Source organism: Archocentrus centrarchus, chromosome 20 (assembly GCF_007364275.1).
Source record: "Archocentrus centrarchus isolate MPI-CPG fArcCen1 chromosome 20, fArcCen1, whole genome shotgun sequence".
Classification (NCBI taxonomy): domain Eukaryota; kingdom Metazoa; phylum Chordata; class Actinopteri; order Cichliformes; family Cichlidae; genus Archocentrus; species Archocentrus centrarchus.
The window spans coordinates 146,879-169,494 of record NC_044365.1 but is presented as its reverse complement, the minus strand read 5'-3'; the positions used below and the strand labels follow the sequence as shown (position 1 = coordinate 169,494).

The 22,616-nt window shown below is 44.6% G+C and overlaps 1 protein-coding gene and 1 long non-coding RNA gene across 2 annotated transcripts in view; both read left to right on the top strand.

Moving 5' to 3' along the window:
- cidea (cell death inducing DFFA like effector a) overlaps positions 1–22,616 on the top strand; it is a 68,192-nt gene that overhangs the window by 429 nt on the left and 45,147 nt on the right. Inside the window, exon 2 of the mRNA XM_030757060.1 lies at positions 6,228–6,366. Within this exon, the coding sequence (XP_030612920.1) occupies positions 6,228–6,366 (139 nt within the window). The remainder of the gene's footprint in view (positions 1–6,227; positions 6,367–22,616) is intronic.
- Positions 17,660–18,720, top strand: LOC115799780 (uncharacterized). The gene is made up of 3 exons (XR_004021621.1): positions 17,660–17,890; positions 18,010–18,066; positions 18,273–18,720. It is a non-coding gene; the product is annotated as an uncharacterized LOC115799780 (long non-coding RNA).

The window sequence follows — 22,616 nt, the reverse complement described above, 5'->3', positions numbered from 1 at the left end:
ACCATTTTCATCCAGAATGGGAGGATGAATTTATTTTTACGTTAAAGACAAGTGTATTTGTATGTTATGTCACCAAACTCAAGCATTGAGTAAAAGAGGAAATTTGGAGCGGCACCACAACACAAACCACCCAAAATTCAAGGAACTCTTCCTACCAAAGACTGCTATCCGTGCTAGGAAAGTTTTGGAGCTGAAATCGGAGTTGAAAGCCCAGCGGTCACTCTTCATTATACCGACTGCACGACATAAAGCTGCAACAGAAGCATCACTTCGTGTAAGTAATTTTTTGGCTAAAAACAAGAAGCCATTTACCGATGGGGAGTTATTTAGGGAGGCAATGACTATCATAGCAAACACAATTTTTAAGGACTTCAAAAACAAAGATGAAATCAGAGCTGCAATCAAGAGTATCCCGCTTGGCCCTGCAACTGTGACGAGAAGAGTAGAATCACTATCGGAGGACGTGGATCGACAGGTCTTAAAGGACTTGTCACTTTGTGAATATTTTTCTCTACAACTGGATGAATCTTTGGATGTAACCGACACAGCGCAACTCATTGTATTTGTGAGAACGGCTTTCCAGGATTTTACAACAAAGGAGGACTTTCTCACTCTTTTGCACTTGAAGGACAGAACAAGAGGTGAGGATATTTTCAAGGACTTTAAAAAATATGTATGTGAAAATGACATTCCCATCCATAAACTGGTAAAGATCACTACTGATGGATGCGGGGTGTGCGCTTGGGGTTTATAGCACTGTGTTGCAATGATCCCGATTTCCCAGACTTTATGAGCTACCACTGTATGATTCATCAACAGGCCTTGATTGGGAAAGCCTTGGGCTTTTCTCATGTCATGACATTGGTAGTCAAACTGATCAACTCTATTAGAGCAAAAGCTCTGCAACACTGCTTATTCAAGTCGTTAATGGATGAGCTTGATGCTGCGTATGGAGACCTAATTCTCCACGCTGACGTTCGCTGGCTGAGTCGTGGCAAAGTGCTGCAGAGGTTCGCTGATTTAATTCCAGAGATAAAGACTTTTCTGTCAACTCGGAATGAGGAGCACAAAGAATTGTCTGATGATGCATGGCTGCTTGATCCGGGGTTTTTGACGGATTTAACCGCTAAACTGAATGCCCTCAACACTGAACTCCAGGAAAAAAACAAACACCTGTCCCACATGATAAGTGCAGTAAATGCATTCAAAGCTAAACTTTGTGTTTGGAAGACACATCTGAACACCAGGAAGCTAACACATTTTCCGAACCTGGAAAAATTCTCTCAAACAATCAAAGACCAGGGTGCTTTCCATCCTGAGGAGTACTGCTCACATCTGGACAAAGTGAAAGCAGAGTTTGGTTCGCGTTTTGGTGAGTTAAATGTCATGGAGGACATTGCTGCATTTGTCTCAAACTCCTTTCAGCACATTAACGTAGAGCAGACAGCAGCAAAATTTCATCATGCATTTGCATTACAAACTGGTGTGGACATGGAGATAATTGATTTGCAAAATGACAGAACTGAAAGCCAGATCAAAGGACAATGACTTTTGGGGACTTGTAAGCAGAGAGAAGTTCCCTCTTCTCACTACATGTGCACTGAAATTGAGTGCCTACTTTGGCTCCACTTACCTCTGTGAGATGGCATTTTCACAGATGAAAATAATCCAGAGACGAACATCTGCAGTCATGCAGCCAGAGACTGGCGCTACCGTTAGGCAATGTGGTTTAAGTGTCTTGCCCAAGGACGCAGCGCAGGGACAGGGGCTCGAACCTGCAACCTTCCGGCTGTAAGGCGAGCACCTACCCACTGCGCCACTCCCACAGAATTAAGTCAAATTATAGGAGCTCCCTCACTGACAGACACCTCACAGACTGCATCAGACTGGCTGTCTGCACCTATGAGCCAAACAAAAAACTTACATAAAGTGTTCATTCCCAACCATCACATTGACTCGAATGAGCTTTTCTGGAGAAGCTTTTCCTTCTGGCTCTGTGTAAAAATGATACTGCATAAGATTGTTCAGAACCACATTCAATGTATTTGATTAGGGGAGTTGTTGCCAGGCATCCTGCTATTTCACGTTAAAAGGAAATGTAGCAACTTTAGTAAAGTTCAACCAGGAAAATTATATAAATGGCAGTGTGTGTTATCTGTTCATTACAAATATGTGTTAATTTACCCCCTTCTGTTAAAAAAGAATGAACAACAGTAAATGTAGTAATTTCCATGAGGCAGGTTTGGTCATGGTAATGGTACTACATTTGTACTATTAGAAATAAGCTGTTTTTTGGGGGGTTTTTTGTCCACTATGAACAACACATTCACTACATAAATAAAAGCCTAGAGTTGGAAAGTATTTGGGTTATTTTTTTTTTATGTTCAGTGCTTCAACAGGTAGATCTTGCCTTGTTCAGGGTCAAGTTCAAGGATCTTGGTGACCACTGCTCTAAAACATGTGTTGATCCTAATCATTGATAGTCAGGTATAATCAGTAGTTAGTTTGGACTTGTGCATGGTGCATCTGTGTCACTGTTTCATTGAACAGCATTATCAAGATGTGGCGATAACAAAATTGGACAGCAGGTGTCACTGTGGCGATGGGTTTCAGATTGTTTCGAAGCCTCGATACACTTCCGAATGCTTCAGAGTTGTCACTATATGTTTTCAATTTAAATGAAGTTTGCAGTTTGGTCAAATGTACTAATTTAAATATATTTGACTTAAGTACGTGAGTAGCTCTGAATAGCAATCTTAAGTTTGAAAAACACAAGATAACATCATGACTGAACTTCGCAACTTCAGTTGACTGAACTTCGCAACTTAAATTAACTGAACCTCTCAACTCAAGTTGAGTGAACTTCTCAACTTAAGTAGACATAACTCATTAGCCCTTAGTTGAGTAAACTCAAAAAAGCTTTGCAGCTGGTTGCTTTACTTTTTTAAGTTGACTCAACTTTTCTTTTTTTACAGTGCATGGCTGGATCTAGAACAAACACTCTGTGGAAAAGTGAAAATCTCTGACTTACCTTTCATTAGCATCAGTATTAAACAGCATAACTGCTTTAAAAGTCTTAACATAAACACCTCTCTGACAGCCTGGTGGGAATTTTTAAAGATAACAAAGTCTTCATTTATCCCATGTAAACTGACACCCATTTGAAACAATCCAGATATATGTCAGAAAAAGACAGTAGTGAATTTTTCAACATGGCAAGAGAAAGGAATAAAGAATTTAGAACATGTTATTCATAATGGGATCTTTATTTCATTTGAAGAACTTATTTCAAAATATGAAATTAGCAATAGCAAATTTCTTGAATACCAGCAGTTGAGGTCCATCATACAGGCAAGGTTTAATTTAAATAATTTAAAATTAGAAACCCCTGTATTGTAACAGAATTTCTAAATCTTTATACCCCTAAATTATTATCAAAAATATATGTTACATCACCCTCTACATCAACGGCGAGCGTGTGGAGAGGGTCCACACCTTCAGGTTTTTTGGTGTCCTCATCTCTGCTGATCTCTCTTGGTCAGATAACATCACAGCTGTTATCAAGAAGGCTCAGCAGCGACTTCACTTCCTGAGGGTCCTCAGGAAGAACAACTTGGACTCAAACCTGCTGCTGACCTTCTACCGCTCATCCATTGAGAGCCTGCTGACATACTGTATCACAGTATGGTACGGCAGCTGCACTGAGGCAGACAGGGTCAGGCTTCAGAGGGTAGTCAAGACAGCACAAAGAATCGTTGGCTGCCCTCTCCCCTCCCTGATGGACATCTACACCTCCCGCTGCATCAGCAGAGCCAGGAACATCATCAAGGACAGCTCACACCCTGGCTTTGACCTGTTTGACCTGCTGCCCTCTGGCAGGCGCTACAGGTGCATCAAAGCCAGAACAAACAGACTCAAGAACAGTTTCTTCGCCAGAGCAATCACCACCCTGAACTCACACACTCACCCACTGTAACTGTGCAATATTATATTATTCATACTGAACAATATCTGACATTCCTATATTGTGTAATATCCAGTATTCATTCACTAGTGCAATATTCATTCACCAAGTGCAATATTCATCATCTTCATTATTATATGTATACACATATTTACTTTTCTTACAATGTACAGATGCACCAATGTATGTATATATTTTTATACATGCTATTTTTTGTATATTTTACACATTGTTTATTTCTGTATATCTCTTGATTATATTGATCATACTAGATTATAATATTTTCATAATATTTTTATTTTAGAGAGTTTGATTTTCTGTTACATGGCACTGAGCAGGAGTGGTCCTCCAATCTCATTGTACATCCTGTATAATGACAATAAAGGCATTCTATTCTATTCTATTCTATTCTATTCTATTCTATTCTATGTTATTATTAAAAATTAATGATTCAATATCCTTCCCAACTACAAAATGGGAGTGAGATCTTTCCATCAACCCAGAGGAAAACTTCTGGACACAAATTTGTTTAAACACTTTCAAAATGACTAAAAGTCCAGATTTACAACTTATACAATACAAAACTCTCACTGGGGTGCCTAGTGAGCCAGTAGCTAGCTGGCTCTCTTCCTCCGGGGGGTAGTCCTCTGCCTCCCGGTCATATTCATCCTGACCCTTTCCCTCCTCCCACTCAGTTAAACATCACATTATGCACATGTAGGGCCTTGGGGGGCAGGTGTGTCACACAGTGGTTAGTGGGTGGCACCGCTGAGGTGGCCCCACTTGTCTGTTCACTGCTACCTGCTCCTCAATTTTATTTACATTTTAGACATTGAGGGCCTTGGGGGGGGGCAGTGTGGATGGGCGCTGTTATTCAGTGCTCATGTTACATCTGTCCCTCCAATTTTAATAGCACTGCAGTTTTCACACAGCCATACACATTCTTCTCAGTACATACACTCACATCGCCCCACACGATGAGTGGGAGGAGGGGGCAGACGGGTCTTCTTACACCCCAGTTTCATGCACCCCACCTGGGATGGGGACTGGCTTGTTGTTCGGGGCTGGGTTGGTTGCTTCCCTGGGTTGCCGCTGGCTCTGTGCTGGTACCCGCTCTCCCGTATTAGGTGTCCATGTATGTTACGTGTGTGTGCATGAGTGTGTGACTGGTGCATGTGGATGTGCGTGTGTGTGTGTGTGTGTGTGTGTGTGTGTGTGTGTGTGTGTGTGTGTGTGTGTGTGCGGACAGCTGGGCCTGGGTCTGTGGCTTGCCGAGCCTTGGCACCTGTGGGATGCGGAGGGTGGGAGTTACCCCTCCCTACCGCTCCACGCTGCTCCCCACTGGTTGTCACTACCGCCCCGGGGGTGTGGGGCCGGATGTCTCGGCATGTTTTTTGACCTGGTCCCTTGGCGGCTGTGGCCTGGGGTTGGCTTGGGCCTCTTTGGCATGCGGGGGGGCTCTGCCAGGTGTCGGGCTGCTCTTGGGCGCTTGGGGCCTCGGGGGCCGGGTGCTCGGCTCGTGCTAGGGGGTGCCGGCCTGCCGGGGGGGCTGCTTGTCCCCTCTGGCTCTTTGGACTCTTGCCCTTTGACTGTGGGGGCTCCGTCTGTGGTCTCCCTCCTTCCTCCTCTGGGGTGTGCACTCGGTTGTCAGGATGTGTGGCCTCAGGTCTTCTGAGCTCCTAGGCTGTGGATGGCCTGGGTCCCCTGGGTCCTTCCCTATTCGCCTCTGGATCGCGGGGGGGCATGGTTGCAGTTTCTTGCCCTCATTATTGAGTACATTGCATGACAGAGGTGCATACACACACATTACTGCAAACAATGAAATTGTGTGTGTATGTGTGTGTGTGTGTATGTGTGTGCTAAATAAAAAGATAAATAAATAAAAATACAAACATTAACAAGAATAGCCTATAGAAACTTATAGAGCTGTTCTTGTTAAAGCAAATATGTTTGGTACATCAGTGCATTCGGATCATCATTCCGATTGTGAAAAATGCCAGACATGACAGGATTAAAAAAAAAAAAAAAAACAGTTTTCGATGATAAAATGGGTATTTTACGATGTGTTTGTTAAAATTAAAAATCTCTGCTGTGTTTTGTCTCTGAAAAGGAGATTTTAATCTCAATTAGACTTTTTCCTGGAAAAATTAAGGATATAACAGCAACAGTACTGGATTGACTTTACACTTAAGAAAAGTACAGAATATATCCAGATGTGGATAATCTTTATACAGTAATTTAGTCATCTTTGAATGACCGACAGGTCCATGTCCACAGTCCAGACCACCACCTCTTGCCAGATCCTGCCCTTGACTCAGCCTCGCTGTTTCAGAGTCTGCAACTACAGCCGGAGACGGCGGCGAAGTTTGGTGGCGTCTTCTCTTGCGGAGCTGCTGGAGCAGGTAAAGACAAAGACTTTCTAGGTCACCAAATCTGTATGCAAAAGTCTTGAGCCACCTTTCATTTCTTTATATTTGCTTGGAAAATGGGAAATAGGTGCAGTTAGTTTTAACCTGTGCAAAGATGGGAAAACAGAGTTGCACAATTCTAACAAGCTTCAAATTCAATATTTTTAATGATGTGATGTGCAAGTCTTGCACTTACATGTTCTTCTCTATAATGCTGGTGGTTGTTATGGAAACACTGCAATTGTGTGCAGTTGTTCTCATTATAGATATGATAAGCACGGGAAACAATAAAATGTTACATAACAGCAACGAGTTTATCTCTGCACAATCTACTTTTCAGAAGTATTTTTGTTGTAGATTTTTTAAAGGAATATAGAAACATGAAGAGTTCAGATGCAAAACCCTCTGACTCTGCCTGGACACTTTTCTTTTAAAATGTGGATCCTATAATACGTTTTAGTAATTTAATTTCACAGCCAATGGTGAGGTGCCTTTTTTTTTCATAGTAATTTACCTACTTTTTTAATGAATAATGTTTTGTTTTGAGGCAAAACCAGTAAAATCTTCAGTCCATCCTGTGCTCAGTGTGAATGAAGGCAAAAGGCTCAAATATCAAAATCTTTTTATGATAAAAAAATTTCGACTCAGTACAACCTCAATGGCACAAAATGGCAGCACATTTATTTTAACATAAACAAAATAGTAGATACTAGGCAGTTGCAGAGTTATAATAGATTTGTATTTTATATTATAGTTTAGTTTTATCTTGTTTTTGCAATTTTTTCTATAATTCAGTTAGTTTTAGTTTGTTTTCAGAGCGATTTTACTTGCTTTTTTTAGTTTTAGTTTAGTTTTCGTTAGTTTTGGTGTTAGATTTAATGTTTCATACTTTGTCAGGTGCAGGATTCAAGGCGCAAGAGTGACTATGTAATAAAAACTCAACAAAAGAGCCATCCATCCATTCATTCTCTTCTGCTTATTGTCGGTCGTTGGGGCAGCAGCCTAAGCAAAGAAGCCCAGGCTTTCCTCTCCCCAGCCACCTCCACCAGCTCATCCGGGGGGACCCCAATGTGTTCCCAGGCCATCTGAGAGATATAATCTCTCCAGCGTGTCCTGGGTCTGCCCCGGGGTCTCCTCCCAGACACGCCTGGAACACCTCACCCAAGAGGCGCACAGGAGGCATTCTAGTCAAATGCTCGAGCCATCTCAACTGCCTCCTCTCGATGTGGAGGAGAAGCGGCTCTACTCTGAGCCCCTCCCAAATGGCTGCTCTCCTCACCCTATCTCTAAGGGAGAGGCCAGCCACCCTTCAGAGGAAACTCATTTCTGCTGCTTGTATTTGTGATCTTATTCTTTTGGTCACTACCCAAAGCTCGTGACCATAGGTGAGGGTAGTGTGGGGGACCAAGTCGAAAACAAGAGGAGTCGCAGGACGTACAGTATTAGAAAAAATAGGGTTTTTTATTTTAACCCAAAAAATCGAGTGAAAAAGTTGAATCAGTGAGGAAGCCACAACGTTTGCTTTGACAGTTTTTAATGGAAAGACTTCGGGATATCTTGTAGCATAGTCTGTAATCACCAACATAAAGCGATTTCCAGCTTTACTCTTTTCCACAGGACCAACTATGTCCATGCCAAGACATTGAAATGGGGTGCCAATGATTGGGAGAGGGTGGAGTGGTGCTTTAGTTGGCACTCTAATTGAAGTCTTCTGACACTGGGGGCAACTTCTGCAAAACAGACCAACATCTGAGCATAAACCAGGCCAGAAAAAATATTGCTTAATGCGAGCAGTGGTCTTATGCTTCCCAAGGTGGCCAGCCCAGGGAATAGTGTCCCAAAGTACGTACTGTTTCACGAGCCACTTTAGGGACCACTAACTGCTTAGCCTGGCCATGTTGGTGATATAAAATGCCATCTTGTAGAATGTACTACTCTTTATTTGTGTCAGATCCTGCAGCATATTCCTTCTCCTTAGCCCTCAAAAGTATGGCAGACAAAGTTGGATCATCCTGCTGCATTTGCCTAATGTTCATGGGTATTTGGAAGCCAAAAGTATCACGACTGCTGCGGCAAACTAAGCAAGAGAGACCTCAGAGCAGGACACAGGAGAGTGCAGGATTGAAACTTGGGATTTTGTCCGTCTGGAATTTTATCCAGACGGCACCAGCTCCAGGCTCCTGAGGTCCAGACGGCATCAGCTCCAGGCTCCTGAGGTGCTGCGCAGATCAGCTGTGTGGCATCATGGGATACATGTTCAACCTGAGCTTGAAGCTGGGGAAAGTACCACAACTGTGGAAGACCTCCTGTGTGGTACCGGTACCAAAGACCAAACATCCAAAGGATCTTAGCAGCTACAGGCCGGTAGCCCTGACATCGCATCTAATGAAGACCCTCGAGAGGCTGGTCCTCAACCATCTACGCCTCATGGTGTCGTCTTCGTTGGACCCGCTGCAGTTCGCCTACCGGCCTGGCATCGGGGTGGATGACGCCATCATCTACCTCCTGCACCGAGCTCTGACCCACCTGGAGAAGCCTGGAAGCACTGTGAGGATCATGTTCTTTGATTTCTCCAGTGCTTTTAACACCATCCAGCCAGGACTTCTGAGAGACAAGCTGGAACTGTCAGGAGTGGACCACCACATCTCCGAGTGGATACTGGACTACCTCACTGACCGCCCACAGTACGTGAGGACACAGGGCTGTGTCTCTGACAGGCTGGTCTGCAGTACGGGGGCCCCACAGGGAACTGTGCTGGCACCGTTCCTCTTCACCCTCTACACTGCAGACTTCTCCATCAACTCCCCACGCTGCCATCTGCAGAAGTTCTCTGACGACTCTGCCATAGTTGGCCTCATCACAGGTGAGGATGACTCAGAGTACAGACAGTGGACTCAGGACTTTGTGGACTGGTGCCAGCGGAACCACCTCCTGATCAACGCCGCTAAAACCAAGGAGCTGGTGGTGGATTTCCGCAGGCGCAGACCCACCACTCGGACACCGGTGAACATCCAGGGAGTGGACATTGAGATAGTGGACTCTTATAAGTACCTGGGTGTTCACCTAAACAATAAACTGGACTGGACTCATAACACTGATGCGCTCTACAGGAAGGGTCAGAGCAGACTCTACCTGCTGAGAAGGCTGAGGTCTTTTGGAGTGCAGGGGACACTCCTGAAGACCTTCTATGACTCTGTGGTGGCATCAGCCATCTTCTATGCAGCAGTATGTTGGAGCAGCAGCTTGTCTACAGCTGAGAGGAAGAGGATAGACAAGCTCATCAGGAAAGCCAGCTCTGTCCTAGGATGTCCTCTCGACTCAGTGCAGGTGGTGGGAGACAGAAGGACTCTGACCAAAATAACATCACTGATGGACAAGGTCTCCCATCCCATGCATGAAACTGTTGCTGAGCTGGAGAGCTCCTTCAGTGACAGACTGCTGCATCCTAAATGCACAAAGGAGCGTTACCGCAGATCCTTCCTCCCAGCAGCTGTAAGACTTTATAACCATCACTGCTCCCAACAAAAACCACAATAGCCTACACAATGTAGGATAATATATAATATACTGTAAATAGTCCGGCCTGTTAAGGTTCAACACACAGGCACATCATGTACATTGTATATAGTGTTATTATTAGTAGTATTAAGGTTAATCTTGTTTGTTGATTTTATATATATATATATATATGGTCATGTCCCATATTAAAGGATCCATTCCAGACACATTAGATCCCCTGCAATTTGCATACCGTCAGAACCGTTCAACTGATGATGCTGTTAATGCAGCCATCCATACAGCCCTCTCACACCTTGAAAATAAGGACACTTATGTTCGAATGCTGTTTATAGACTACAGTTCAGCTTTCAACACTGTCATCCCAAGCAGGCTGGTTGAAAAGCTGTTCACCCTCGGAATACCACCCTCCCTCTGCCGCTGGGTCTTGGACTTCCTTACAGACAGACCTCAGGCAGTCAGAGTTGGTACCAGGACATCAGAAACAAAGACAGTGAGCACTGGGACCCCACAAGGCTGTGTGCTCAGTCCTCTCCTGTACACCCTCTTCACCTACGACTGCATCCCCTCCCAAAGCAACACCTCCATCGTCAAGTTTGCTGACGACACCACCGTCATTGGGCTGATTACTGGGGGAGAGGAAGCAGCTTACAGGGAAGAGGTGGCCCAGCTGGTGTCCTGGTGCCAGGAAAATAATCTCTCCTTAAATACAGAGAAGACTAAGGAGATGATTATTGACCCGAGGAAGAGAAGAGACCAGCATGCTCCATTATTCATCAACGGGACTCAGGTGGAGAGAGTGAAGACTTTCAAATTCCTTGGCACCCACATCAGTGAAGACCTCACCTGGACCTACAACACAACACAGACTGTCAAGAAAGCTCAGCAGAGACTCTTCTTCTTAAGGAAACTGAGGAAATTCGGATTATCCCCCAAGCTCCTCAGCAACTTTTACAGATGCACTGTGGAGAGCATCCTGACAAACTCCATCACGGTGTGGTATGGAAACTGCACCAGTCAGGACAGGAAGGCTCTCCAGTGTGTCATCAAAACAGCACAATTCATCTGTGGAGCTGCCTTCCCATCACTACAGGACACTTATAATATCCGGGTAATAAAGAGGGCACACAACATCATCAAGGACCGTACCCACCCACAGCACACACTGTTCACACTCCTGCCGTCTGGCAGACGTTACAGGAGTGTAAAAGCAAGAACAACCAGACTAAAAAACAGTTTCTATCCACAGGCCATCAGGCTACTGAACCACTGACTGATTACCAAACTGTGATTACCTGCCTTTCTTTCATCTGTATATATCTGTATATATTGCACTTGCTTTATTATTTATTTATTTTTATTTTCTACTTTTACTTTCCTAATATACTAGTTCTTAAATTTTATTTTAACTTAGTTGCTTATTTCAATTGTTTGTAAAGCAGTCGCAAGTAAGAATTTCATTGCTCAGCATAACCACAGTGTTTTGCGGTGTACATGACAATAAACTTCTTGAATCTTGAATCTTGAATATATATATTCTTTTCTTAATAGTGTAAATTATTGTATTTTTATTTATATTTATAATAACTGTGGCTGCTGTTACACCCAAATTTCCCCTCTGTGGGACAATAAAGGCTGTTTCTTCTTCTTCTTCTTCTTCTTCTATTTAATAAGTCATAAACTGAGAAGGCTGAACTGAAGGCAGCCATACAAAGAAAACCCGAAACTAGAAATACAAACTTGAAAACTCAAAACTTGAAACAGCAAACTAGAAAAACTCGAAAACAGGAAAGCAACAGCAGAAATGTCACACAGACATAAAAAATGACGAGGACTCGAACAAGGAACAGAGGGAAACCTAAGGGCTTAAATACAAACAAGGGGATTAGGGCAAGTGGAAACAACAGGGGACGACAGGTGAACCAAATTAACCTAATGACAAAGGGGAAGCAAAACTAAACACAAAGCACAGGGAACACAAGATCGTCAAAATAAAACAGGAACTCACTAAACATAACAGACGCAGACCTAACACTGAAAACCTGACAAACTGAGCATTACACAAAGAAACAACAAAGGAAAACCACACACTCAAACAACAAACTATAAGAAACAACTTGAAAATACAACAAAAGAAAGCGACACAACAGAAACTCAAAACGCTGGGCCACCGGCCAAGGACCATGACCATGACAAAAAGGCATATTTGGAGTAACCTCAACTGAGGCCTTTCCAACTGAATGTTGAAATTTTTCACACCTTCTTTGACTGCGCGTCTTCTGAGACTTCCCAGGTACTGTCTCTAGCTCAGCCTCAAAGAAGGCTAAAGCACTAAGTGTTGCATAATCTTCATCCTGGTTTTTAGCTTGGGCCCTTGTTAAAGCAGCATTACAGCTCTGCACTCCCCTTAATAAGTCATAGATAACTGGCAGAGCCTCCCCAAGAACTACAGGATAGGGTAGATTATCAGCTATCCCCACCTTTAACAAATAGGAAGACCCCTGCACCTCAATAAACAGATCAGCAGTGGGGTACAATCTTTAATCTCCATGTACACAGCAAACAGATATTGTTTCAGAAGGATATGTATAGCCCATTGGTACATATTTCCTGTGCATCAGAGTCTGTGTGCTACCAGTATCTATTAAAGCATCCATTTCGTGTTCACAAATCTTCACCGTGGTGATTTTATTGGAATGCTTTAGCTCAGGTTGAATATCCACATTCTGGTGAGGCACAAAACACATCTGAGATAACTTGCTTTGATTCTTAGGAGACAGGCTTGGTGTGACCTTCCTGTCCACAGAGGTAACACACAGGCGGTCTTTTACCTGACTTGAAAGCATTTGAAGGGAGCTTACCCACACCTGTTGCTGACTTCTGATGGTGCTGAGAGGGCTGTGGCCGGCGTGAGTCTCTATCAACCCTCAATGCACTGTTGCTCCATGGCTGGCTCCTACTTTGGGCAGCTACAAATACATCTGCTAGTGTGGCAGTTTCTGCAGCAGATTTTGGATTATGCTCCTTGATCCAGACCTGCAGCTCAGGACACAGCATTCTCAAATTTTTTTCCAAAATAATCAGCTAAACAACTTCCTTCAGTTTTATTTTTAGGCTGAATCCATTTCTCATAAAATTCTTTAAACCTTGCATACAGTTCCTTTATATCCTTTTTGATCAAGCTTATAGTTAGGGCTGGATCAGGTGACCCTGAACCATCCCTTAGTTATGCTGCTATAGGCCTAGGCTGCTGGGGGGTTCACATAATGCACTGTTTCTTCTCATTCACCTTATTTACTTTGTTTATACTCCACTCTGCATTTAATCATTAATTGATATTAATCTCTGGCTCTCTTCCACAGCATGTCTTTTCTCTCCCCTCAGCCCAACCGGTCGTGGCAGATGACTGCCCCTCCCTGAGCCTGGTTCTGCTGGAGGTTTCTTCCTGTTAAAGGGAGTTTTTCCTTCCCACTGTCGCCAAGTGCTTGCTCATAGGGGGTCGTTTTGACTGTTGGGTTTTCTCTGTATTATTGTAGGGTCTTTACCCACAATACAAAGCGCCTTGAGGCAATTGTTTGTTGTGATTTGGCGCTATATAAATAAAATTGAATTGAATTGAATTGAGGGCAGCACGGTGGCACGGTGGCGCAGTGGTTAGCACTGTTGCCTCACAGATGGAATACCATCTGGAAGGCCTGGGTTCGATTCCACCTTGGCCCAGGCCTCTCCCTCTCTCTGTGTGGAGTTTGCATGTTCTCCCCGTGCTTGCGTGGGTTTCCTCCGGGTACTCCGGTTTCCTCCCACATTCCAAAGACATGCACTTACTGGGGTTAGGTTAATTGGCTAATCTAAATTGCCCATAGGTGTGAGTGTGAAAGGTTGTTCGTCTCTCTGTGTTGGCCCTGTGACAGGCTGGCGACCTGTTCAGGGTGTACCCTGCCTCTCGCCCTATGACAGCTGGGATAGGCTCCAGCCCCCCCGCGACCCTGACCAGGAAAAGCGGAAGTGAATGGATGGATGGATGGATGGATGGATGGATGGATGAATTGAATTGAATCATATTTTTGCAAAATGGCATCTTTTACCTTCACATACTCCTGAGAATCATCCACATGCATGTTAACATATGCACTTCGAGCCTTACCAGTCAGAAGAGGAATGAGGTGCAGAATCTAGTATGACTTGGGCCAGTGATAAGCAGCTGCAATTCTCTCAAAATTGGTCAGAAAGTGTTCAATATCATCTTCAGCAGTTAATTTTTCCAATTCAGGATGATAAATATGCCCAGACTGACCTGTTAAGCTGGAAACTGAGTCAGAACCCTCGGATTGAGATGCTGCTTGAATCTGATAATCATTTGGAATTTCAACAGGCTCTGGATCATTTGACATAGGCTCAGGAACAGGGATTGTCCTGGCCTGCACTTCCGTCTGCAAAAGCCAAAACTGGTGTTGCAAACTCTTGAAGCGCTGCTCTCATTGTGCAGATTCCTCTCTCTGCTTTTTATCCCAAGTTTCCTGTTGTCCCATGAAAGCCTGAACAATTCCTGCTATATCAAGCAGAGTTGGCTCCCTATCTTCACCTTCAGTTTCTAGTACCTTCACCCTCAGTTTCTTCAGCCATTACTGCAGGAAAAAAATCCTGTCTCCTCAACTGAAAAGATCCCACTCCTGACACCACATGTGGGAGACCAAGTCAAAAACAAGAGGAGTCACAGGAAGTATTAGAAAAAATAGGGTTTGTTATTTTAACCCAAAGAAATCCCAATTACAAAATACTGAGCTCATAAAAGAGGTCAAAAAAATAAAACTGAACTCAGGCAAAAATGTGAACAAACAAACTAGCTGCACAAACAAAACATAACTGACCCTCCTAAGAAATGACACACATGGGTATATATGCTGGCTAATCAGACCATTAACACACAATAGGGGTAACTAAACAGAATACAATCACTAACTACACCAAACACCATGATACTGCTAAGTTTGTTAATAAACTAAACACCAAAAAATTGCTGGCTATATGGACCAAGCTCTAACTGCGGTTGTACAGGGACTGAACGGGCCAGACACCCCATACTCCCGCAGGACCTCCCACAGGATACCCCAAGAGATGCGGTTGAATGCCTTCTCCAAGTCCACAAAGCACATGTAGACTGGTTGGGCAAACTCCCACGCATGCTCGAATATCTTCGAGAGGATAAAGAGCTGGTCCCACAACCAGGACGAAAACCACATTGTTCCTCTTAGATCCGAGGTTCAACTAACGGGTGGACCCTCCTTTCCAGCATTCTGGCATAGACCTCACCGGGGAGGCTGAGGAGTGTGATCCCCTGAAAGTTGGAGCACACCCTCTGGTCTCCCTTCTTAAAGATGGGGACCAAGACGCCAGTCTGCCAATCCAGTGGCACCGCCTCAGATCTCCACGCGATGATGCAGAGGTGTGTCAACCAAGACAGCTCTACAACATCCAGAGCCTTTAGGAACTTAGGGTGAATCTTGTCCACCCCAGGAGTCCTGCCACCAAGGAGTTGTTTAACCACCTCAGTGATCTCACCCCCAGTGATGGGTGAGTCATTCCCCTTGTCCCCAGACTCAGCTTCCACTACAGAAGACATGTCAGTGGGATTCAGGTGGTCTTCGAAGTATTCCTTCCACCGTCTTGTAAAGTTTGGGTTGTGTTCAGTGGTGAAGAGGAGGTGGCAAACGTACTTAGCAGACAGTCAAAAACGCACAACCACACCGGTACTAGGAATTCCAGTGTTGTCCTTTAATAAACATATTCTTCACCAACCAGGGGCGGAGCTTCTGGAGGGGCTGGGAGGGCGGCACGCCCCCGGCCCGGGGCTAGCAGGGGCCCAGATGGGAGAGAGGAGAGGAGAATAAGATTTCAGGTAGCCAGGCCTCTGTCACATCCGAGGTGAGGTGGAGAAGGAGGGCCCTGTCGTGATTATATCGCAATATGCATGGCTCAATGTGCACAGTATACAACCCACTATACATCACCCATCATGGACTGCATGACTGGCTTTATTTTCACTCTAAAGGCCCTTTCACACCGGATGCGTTGCGTAAAAACGACATGAAATTTCAAATCTTATGGATGTGAACTTGTCGTGTAACCTACATACACACTGGACGCGCTGCGTTTTTGCGAATAAATCAGAGCGCTGCATTTAGCAACATGTGAGTTCATAGCTCAAAACGTGCACTGATGTACTGAATATACAGTGATGTGGGAACAGTAAACTCGTACTATTTTACCTCAGACACACAGCTACATGCTGTTCTGAGTCAGTCGGCTGTCTGAAATTATTCTCTGCCTCCTCACATGTGATCCCAACTCTGTCAACAACAACTGCCCACTGATGATATGAAATGTGCGCGAAAGCATCCGTGATGCAGCTTCAACTCCTGGATCAAACTATGAAACTCTCCCTGCTGCTGCTTTCTAATGTGTTGGATGAACCCAGAATCTCTTTTTCTTCCTCCTCTTGTTTAGAAAAATCACAACCTCATTACATCTTCGTTTGATGTCGGCTTCCTTTCTTTCACAGTGCGTTTTATGAGGGCAATTTAGTCGCAAAAACGCAGCGCGTCTGGTGTGTATGTAGGTTACACAACAGGTTCGCATCCAAAAGATTTGGAATTTCATGTTTTTACGCAACGCATCCAGTATAAAGGGCCCGGTCATTTGCCCCGCCCCCGGCCCGGGTCTGATTTGTTCCGCTAGTGTCACCAACCTTATAAAGCCCGGTTGAACGGCTGCTGCATTATCATACATGAAAATAAGCAGTGTTCATACAACCCATAACTTTCCAAAGAGTTAGGGAGATAGAAAAATAGAGGTCCGCCTCGATCCATGTGTCTATCTGCCAAAACGTTTCTCCCACGCTCTCTACAGAGGAACAACAATAACAATAGCTTAGACTGTCATAAAGAGACACTAAACAATTACGACTGTTACAGTCTGACTATAGCTTTAGTTGAAGTCAGCAGCACCCCTCCTGCACTATAAACCACTTGAGTGGGGCACCGCTTTCCCCTCCTGAGTCGCCTGTCGGTTTGCCAGAATCGTTTCAATGCCGTCTGAAAGTCTTTTTCCATAGCCTCACTGAACTCCTCCCACAGTTTTTGCTTCAGCCACTGCCCGGGCTGCGTTCCGCTTGGCCTGCTGATACCTGTCAGCTGCCTCTGGAGTCCCACAGGCTAACCAAGCCCAATAGGACTCCTTCTTCAGCTTGATGGCTCCCTTCACCTCCAGTGACCACCATCTGGTTTGGGGATTACCACCATGACAGGCACCAACCACCTTGCAGCCACAGCTCTAAGCAGCAGCCTCAACAATGGAGGTGCAGAACATGGTCCATTCAGACTCAATGTCCTCAGCCTCCCTCGGAATGCTGTCGAAGTTCTGCCGGAGGAAGGAGTTGAAGATCTTCAGGATTGGGGCTTCTGCCAGGCATTCCCAGTGCACCCTCACAACACGTTTAGGTGCGCCAGGTCTGTCCAGCATCTTCCCCTGCCACCTGATCCAACTCACCACCAAGTGGTGATCAGTTGACAGCTCAGCTCCTCTCTTCACCCGAGTGTCCAGAATATACGGCCGGAGATCTGGTGATATTATTACAAAATCGATCATCAACCTGCGACCTAGGGTGTCCTGGTGCCACATGCACTTGCAGTTGTAACCCACATTTAAATAGGGCTTTAATAAAAAATGCCCTTGACCCTCATAAACACTAAAAATGCTTTTGGTTTAACAGTTATGTTTTATTTATGGTTGATTATTGTTATAATCAGTAGCTGAAAGAAAAAAAACACATGCATCGCTTTAGCCAATGGGCTGCTGCCTAGTGGCGCATTGCCCCGCCCACCACTTCCTTCGCGGGGGGCGGGCTTTCCTCTGTCTTTCCAGCTGCGACTCCGATGCTGAGCGAGCTGTTAAGGAAAAGGGAGATGGAGATTCATTGAAAAAAGAGCACAAAAAGCGATATATAGTAAGTAGTTAGCAACGTTACCAATGCTAAGCATGATTTTGTGCATATAAACTGCTGGAGTGATGCATTGAGCTCACGAATGTTAACTCGATTGGTTCCCTCTGTATTTCTGGTTGTAGAGAGTCAGAGGTCGGAGGCGGCGCCATTTTGTGTTGCGCTGTCCTCTCGTGAGATCGGTGAGCAAATTATTTTACTTGTTCCTGGCTTATTTGCAATTTTTGAGTTCAGTGTGAGTAAAGTATTTTAAAATTTATCAAAGAAAAAGGTTTACAATAGTAAGTTCTGTTTTTTTATTAAGAATGTGATTGAGATTGTAAATATTTAATCTTTTGAGCCTGAAGAAACAGTTACTCATTGTACTTCATGACGCTGTCGTTGACAGGTCAGGTTTTTTTTTCTTGCTTTGTTTTGTTTGTGATGTGATGGCGAGCCAATCCCACAGACGAGCCAGACAACTTCTTCCCGTGCTGCCCTGCACAGTGCGGTAGGCCAGCTGCGACAAGGATCTCTGCCACACCATTCTGCACCTGCTGTCCTCTTTCACACACACACACATACACTGACGTTCCCCTGGACTTTTAGACGCTTTAAGGACTTCTACGGACTCAGCACACTCCCACAGGCAGGAGGCGGACCTGGTATGGACAGATTGGAAACACCCCTCCAAAATAAGGTTCTGTTGCATACAGCTGGTGAGATCGAAGCAGTGTGATATTTGTTATTGGAATGGTTTTGTTTTGAACTAAAGCCTAAGTTGTGAATTTAGAAGGGTGCACCCGGGAAAATTTTGAAAGTGACTGTGATTGTAAAATAAGATTACTGGTACCGAAGAGAAACTTTCAAATAAAATTTATTTTATTTGTTACAATATATTTTCTTTAAAATACACAAGCCGGCAACTTTTCAAAACCATAACCTGCGTTCGAGTCTCATTCTTTTCACACCTCCTTCCTGTGGCCGAACCTTCTGGCCCAAATCAATTAAGCTTCCTTACCTTAAGTCTTGGAAGGAAAATCCTGAGGTGAGATTTCTCTATAAGTAACTTAGGTGGTTACAATTGGCGAGCCAGCCAGCCAGGAGGAGATATTGTGAACTGCATGAGACTCATTTTGTTAAACATTTCAGAAATAAACAGTCAAGCCAAAATCTGGTAAAATGGAAATTGTAGTTAAAGAGTCAGTTAAAATCCCTAACTCAGTAATCATAAGTGGACTTACCAACAGTGAACTTGATGAAGAAGTAGCAACTTACCTTTCAAAACATGGGTCAGTTAACCGCCACATCCGTATCGATGATCCGCATTCTGAGTTTCATCAGCAGATGATAGCTGAGTTCAGTCATGTCAGTGCCATGAATACCTTAAATCCCCTTTTGCCACTTACTGTCCACTGCTCTGCTCAGCCTGAAATCACATTTGAAATTAAGAGTTTATCTGAGGTGTACCAAGCAAATGTGCGGAAGGTCACTAGGACATATATGAAACATCTATCTGAGATGGCCAGTCTGAGTGGACACTCGCTGGAGGATGTGCTCAAAGAGGGGTTAGCCAATCTAACTGTGTCCTCTCAATCCTCTCAGCTGCCAGTTTCTGCCCCGGCTAGTAGCAGTGAAACAGGCTCACATACACACGGTGACTGTTCCCCAAATAAACCCCCTGCTGATTCTTCACAATGTGATGATCCGACCCCAGCCTCAAACCAAAACCTGACCGATCTTAACTTGCCAACACAACTCCATCCCACACTTGATCTTAATCCACCAAGTGTTCAGCGAGTTGTGGTTGAACACGTAGTGCGCAGTAATGAAGTGCCTTCACACTCACCCATGCCAAGTAGGTGTAGAGCCTTCTCCGGACGCATTCCCCGCCCACAAAATGAAGCAGATTATGATACATGGCGCACCAGTGTTGAAGTTCTCATGAGTGACCCAGCGGTTCCTGACCTAAACTGCACACAGAGAATACTTGACAGCCTTTTACCGCCTGCTGCAGACATTCCCAAGCATTTAGGCCCACATGCCAAACCCTCTGAGTACCTGAAAGTGCTAGATTCTGCTTATGGAGCTGTCGAAGATGGCGATGAGCTCTTTGCACGATTTATGAACACACTTCAGAATGAAGGGGAAGGACCATCTGCCTATTTGCACAGATTACATGGTGGTCTGACAAAAGCCATGCGGCGTGGGGGTGTCAGGGCATCAGAGTTTGACAAGCAGTTGTTAAGGCAGTTCCTTCGAGGCTGCTGGGAGGACAGTCTTATCAACGACCTCCAGTTAGGACAAAAAAAAGAGAGTCCACCTTCTTTTTCAGAACTACTTTTGCTTTTACGAACCGAAGAAGATAAGCAAGCGGCAAAAGTCAGCCGTATGAGACAACACCTTGGTCAGAACAAACCTGCTTCAAGTAATCCAAAGCAGCGGGTCATGTCAAACACACAAACAGTGAGCACCAATAAATCAGACTTTGATGTGTTACAGAAACAAATAGCTGATTTGAGTGCGCAGCTGAACAGTTGGAAAACGGGAAATAGGAAACCAAAGTGTCAGACAACTAATTCCAAAGTGGAAGCCCGTCCCATGGGGAAGAAGGCTTCAGCCACACAGAGCCTTGCCAAAACCAATGCAAAACCCCGTCCTTGGTATTGCTTTCACTGTGGTGAGGATGGCCACATTGCCTCTTCGTGCGAAAATGAACCAAACCCGTCCTTAGTTGCGACAAAGAGAAAACTGTTGAAAGAAAAACAAGCCAGTTGGGAACTTTTAAACAGAGCCAGTGATGCATCCCATTTAAACTGATCCCAGCCTCCAGTGTGGGACAAGTGGGGGCTTCAGGAAACAATTCTCGTCCCAAACCACGAGAGGTCTCTCTAAAGAAAGCTGAGTCAAAACCACAGTCTGTTAACCTTCCAAAGGGGTTGGTGGGATCCAGAACCTCTGCTATTGTCATTATTGCTGATAAAGAGGTGAGCTGTCTTTTAGATACAGGATCGCAAGTGACGACAGTACCTCAGAGGTTTCATGAACAGCACCTCTCCGACTTACCTATAAAACCACTGGGTGATCTCCTAGATGTAGAGGGCGCTAATGGCCAAGCTGTCCCTTATTTAGGCTATATAGAACTCTCCATCACTTTCCCAAAGGAGTTTGTGGGTTCAGACATCAGTGTCAACACACTGGCATTAGTCATTCCTCCTTTGCGAGCTGAAGCACAAGAGCAAGTGCTGATAGGCACAAACACTTTAGACACGCTTTATACTGACTTTCATGAATCCAGAGCAAGCTTTCAGCCGGTCCCTTATGGTTATCGAGCACTCCTCAAAATTCTTGAGATGCGCCAGAAAACATTCAGTAATTGCAGTCTTGGGTGTGCAAGATATAAAGCTAAACATCCAACTATAGTGGGAGCAGGACAGACAGCAGTTTTGGAAGCCTCAGCGTACATTATCAGTGCCAGCACAGAGAAGTGTGCGGTTATTGAACAGTCATCAGACTCTTCCTTACCCAGTGGTCTGCTTGTGTTGACTGGTCTTGTAAACCTACCAGCAAAGCAGCCTTGTAAACTGCCAGTTGTTGTAAAAAATGAGACAGATCACGACATTGTTGTCCCTTCAGGCCGTGTGCTAGCCGACATTAATGCCGTAACCCGAATCCTTCATAAAGAGCAAACAGAGGTGTCAAACCCTGCAGATCAGCCAAAAGGTCCTACTCAATCTGGAAATATTCATTTTGAGTTTGGAAGTAATTTGTCTGCTGAGTGGAAAGAACGTGTCACAAAATTGCTCAATTCAATGCCTGAAGTGTTTTCACAGCATGAGCTGGATTTTGGGCACACAGACAAAGTACAGCATCACATAAAGCTCAGTGATGAGACCCCATTCAAATCCAGACCCCGACCAATACATCCCCACGATGTGGAGGCTGTAAGAAAACACCTCCAAGAACTACTCGATGCAGGGGTGATACGGGAATCTGAATCCCCGTTTGCATCTCCAATCGTAGTTGTCAGAAAGAAGGATGGGTCAGTTCGTTTATGCATTGATTACAGGAGGCTAAACCTCCAGACCATAAAAGATGCATACGCACTCCCCAATCTGGAGGAAGCATTCTCGGCTCTGGCAGGATCAAAATGGTTCTCGGTCCTGGATCTCAAGTCGGGATACTACCAGATCGAAATGTCAGAGTCAGACAAACAGAAAACAGCCTTTGTGTGTCCCTTGGGGTTGTGGGAGTTTAATAGGATGCCCCAAGGGATTACCAATGCACCCTCCACATTTCAAAGACTCATGGAGAGGTGTATGGGTCCGCTGAACCTCAAGGAAGTCCTCGTCTTTATTGACGATCTCATTATTTTCTCGTCATCCCTCGAAGAGCATGAGCAGCGCCTGAAAAGAGTCTTGTTGAGGTTAAAAGAGTTTGGGTTGAAATTGGCACCTGAGAAATGTAAATTTTTCCAGAACTCTGTTAAGTATCTCGGCCATATAGTATCAGAGCGTGGTGTTGAAACAGATACAGAGAAAATCAAAGCCCTAACAACCTGGCCCATTCCTACTACCCTTAAGGAGCTAAGGTCGTTTTTGGGTTTTGCTGGGTATTACCGGCGATTTATCCAGGGCTACTCCAACATTGTAAGGCCGTTGAATGAACTAACCGCTGGTTATCCACCATTAAAAAAGGGGAAGGCAAAGTCCCCCAAGCAACAAAGCTCTGTATACCACAACCCGAAAGAACC